At 43.2% G+C, this 1,605-nt stretch overlaps 1 protein-coding gene across 1 annotated transcript; it reads left to right on the plus strand.

Annotated features, from left to right (window-relative positions):
* Positions 1 to 823: 823 nt before the first annotated feature.
* Positions 824 to 1,356, plus strand: LOC104488516 (cytochrome c oxidase assembly factor 7A; the record flags this gene model as incomplete). Its single annotated transcript, XM_010136761.1, has 1 exon — positions 824 to 1,356. A coding segment is annotated over one exon (449 nt), but the record flags the coding sequence as incomplete, so codon positions are not given.
* Between the last annotated feature and the right edge of the window lie 249 nt (positions 1,357 to 1,605).

Consider the following 1,605-nt stretch of genomic DNA (forward strand, 5'->3'; position numbering starts at 1 on the left):
CGGGAGGGCGCCTGACGCCTGTGGGGCGGCACAGCCCTTGGTTTCGCAGAGGCGCTGAACAGCTCCATTTCCTCCTGACCTTGAAAGAGGACCTACCCGTCCTGCCCCTTTTATGGTCACACAATAAAAGCTGGGCCAGGGTGGAAAACCTTAAATTGCTTCCTTCTGAAGAGCCAAGTGTAGGTTAACCACGTGTATTATTTTTCTATAATTATGTCTGTATAAGTGGTAAGTACATCCAGTGCCCAATGTTATTGTCTGTCCTTAAAATTTGCATGTCTTCTTGTCTCGCTGTTCTTTTTTAGGGGAATTAAGGAGGAAATTAAGTGGTAACAGTGTTTACCTAAGTAGGCTCCAAGTCTGCCCAGAATGTATCTGTTGGTACGGTAATGGGTAGCACTTAAACTAGAGAGGCTTCTTCCAAGTGACAATACTAGTAAGGAACACGATCTTTTTACTGAAGTTCAAAATTAGTAACAATCTATCTCAGAATACCTCTAGGTATAGTGGCAAAAGAATGCTTTGCCTAGTGTAAGCCATTAAGAAATCCATAGATGTAGTAGTGGAGAGAGTGTGTTGGGGTTGGCTTTTTGTTTGCATAAGCTGCTGTGATTACTGGGGAGTGGGGGAGGATTTCCTAACTTGAAGACATTAGGAAAACCTTTGGAACTGAGACCATGATAGTGACTCTGAAGTCCTAAACTTTTGACTGTAGCGTCTGAAGTGAGGGACGCTGTATGTCCCGAAGCACACTGGGAAGCACGCTGCAAACCTTCTGTTTTAGCATATCCTCGCAGTAAGCTTTTGGTTTCTTGGCCAACAGGTGGACTTGACCTAGATTTGAAAGCTGCCTACAACTCTTTTAGGAAGTCATGTGAGAAAGGTGGGAAGAAGTCGATAAACGCGTGTCATAACGTTGGACTCCTGGCCCATGATGGGAGAGTGAATGATGATAAACCCGACCCCGTTGTTGCTAGAGACTATTACACAAAAGCCTGTGACGGCAATTTTGCTCCTAGCTGCTTCAACCTCAGTGTAATATACCTCCAGGGAGCACCTGGGGTCCCTAAGGACATGAACGATGCTCTGAAGTACTCGCTGAAAGGGTGTGAGCTGGGTCATGTATGGGCTTGTGCCAATGCCAGTCGAATGTACAAACTGGGAGATGGCACTGAGAAGAATGATGCAAAGGCAGAGGATTTGAAAAACAGGGCTAAACAGTTGCATAAAGAACAGAAAGAAGCCGCAAGTTCTTTAAAGTTTGGGGAGTAGAACTGTCAGATGCTGTTATTAAGGCTGAGTTTTAAATGGCAAGTGAAATTGTTATTTAAATCATGAGCATGTGGTTTTCAGTCATAATAAATAAATGTCATATATTTGCATATGCAAATAAACTCTGCTGTGCCTTTCTGCATTTTAAATACACAAGTTCTTAAGTCTATTGCTTAGATTCCTCCTTTAAGGAAGACAAAAGCATTTGGCCTTTGGGAGCTTGTCCCTGAGGTTTCAAGTATGAAATTAGTCCATAACATCTTTTTTATTTTTCCTCCACTGCAAATGTGTATCAGCAGGAGCTGTAGTTCTGTACTGGGCTCAGGCTGAATA

Source organism: Buceros rhinoceros, unplaced genomic scaffold, assembly GCF_000710305.1.
Source record: "Buceros rhinoceros silvestris isolate BGI_N320 unplaced genomic scaffold, ASM71030v1 scaffold12955, whole genome shotgun sequence".
NCBI classification, from domain to species: Eukaryota; Metazoa; Chordata; class Aves; order Bucerotiformes; family Bucerotidae; genus Buceros; species Buceros rhinoceros.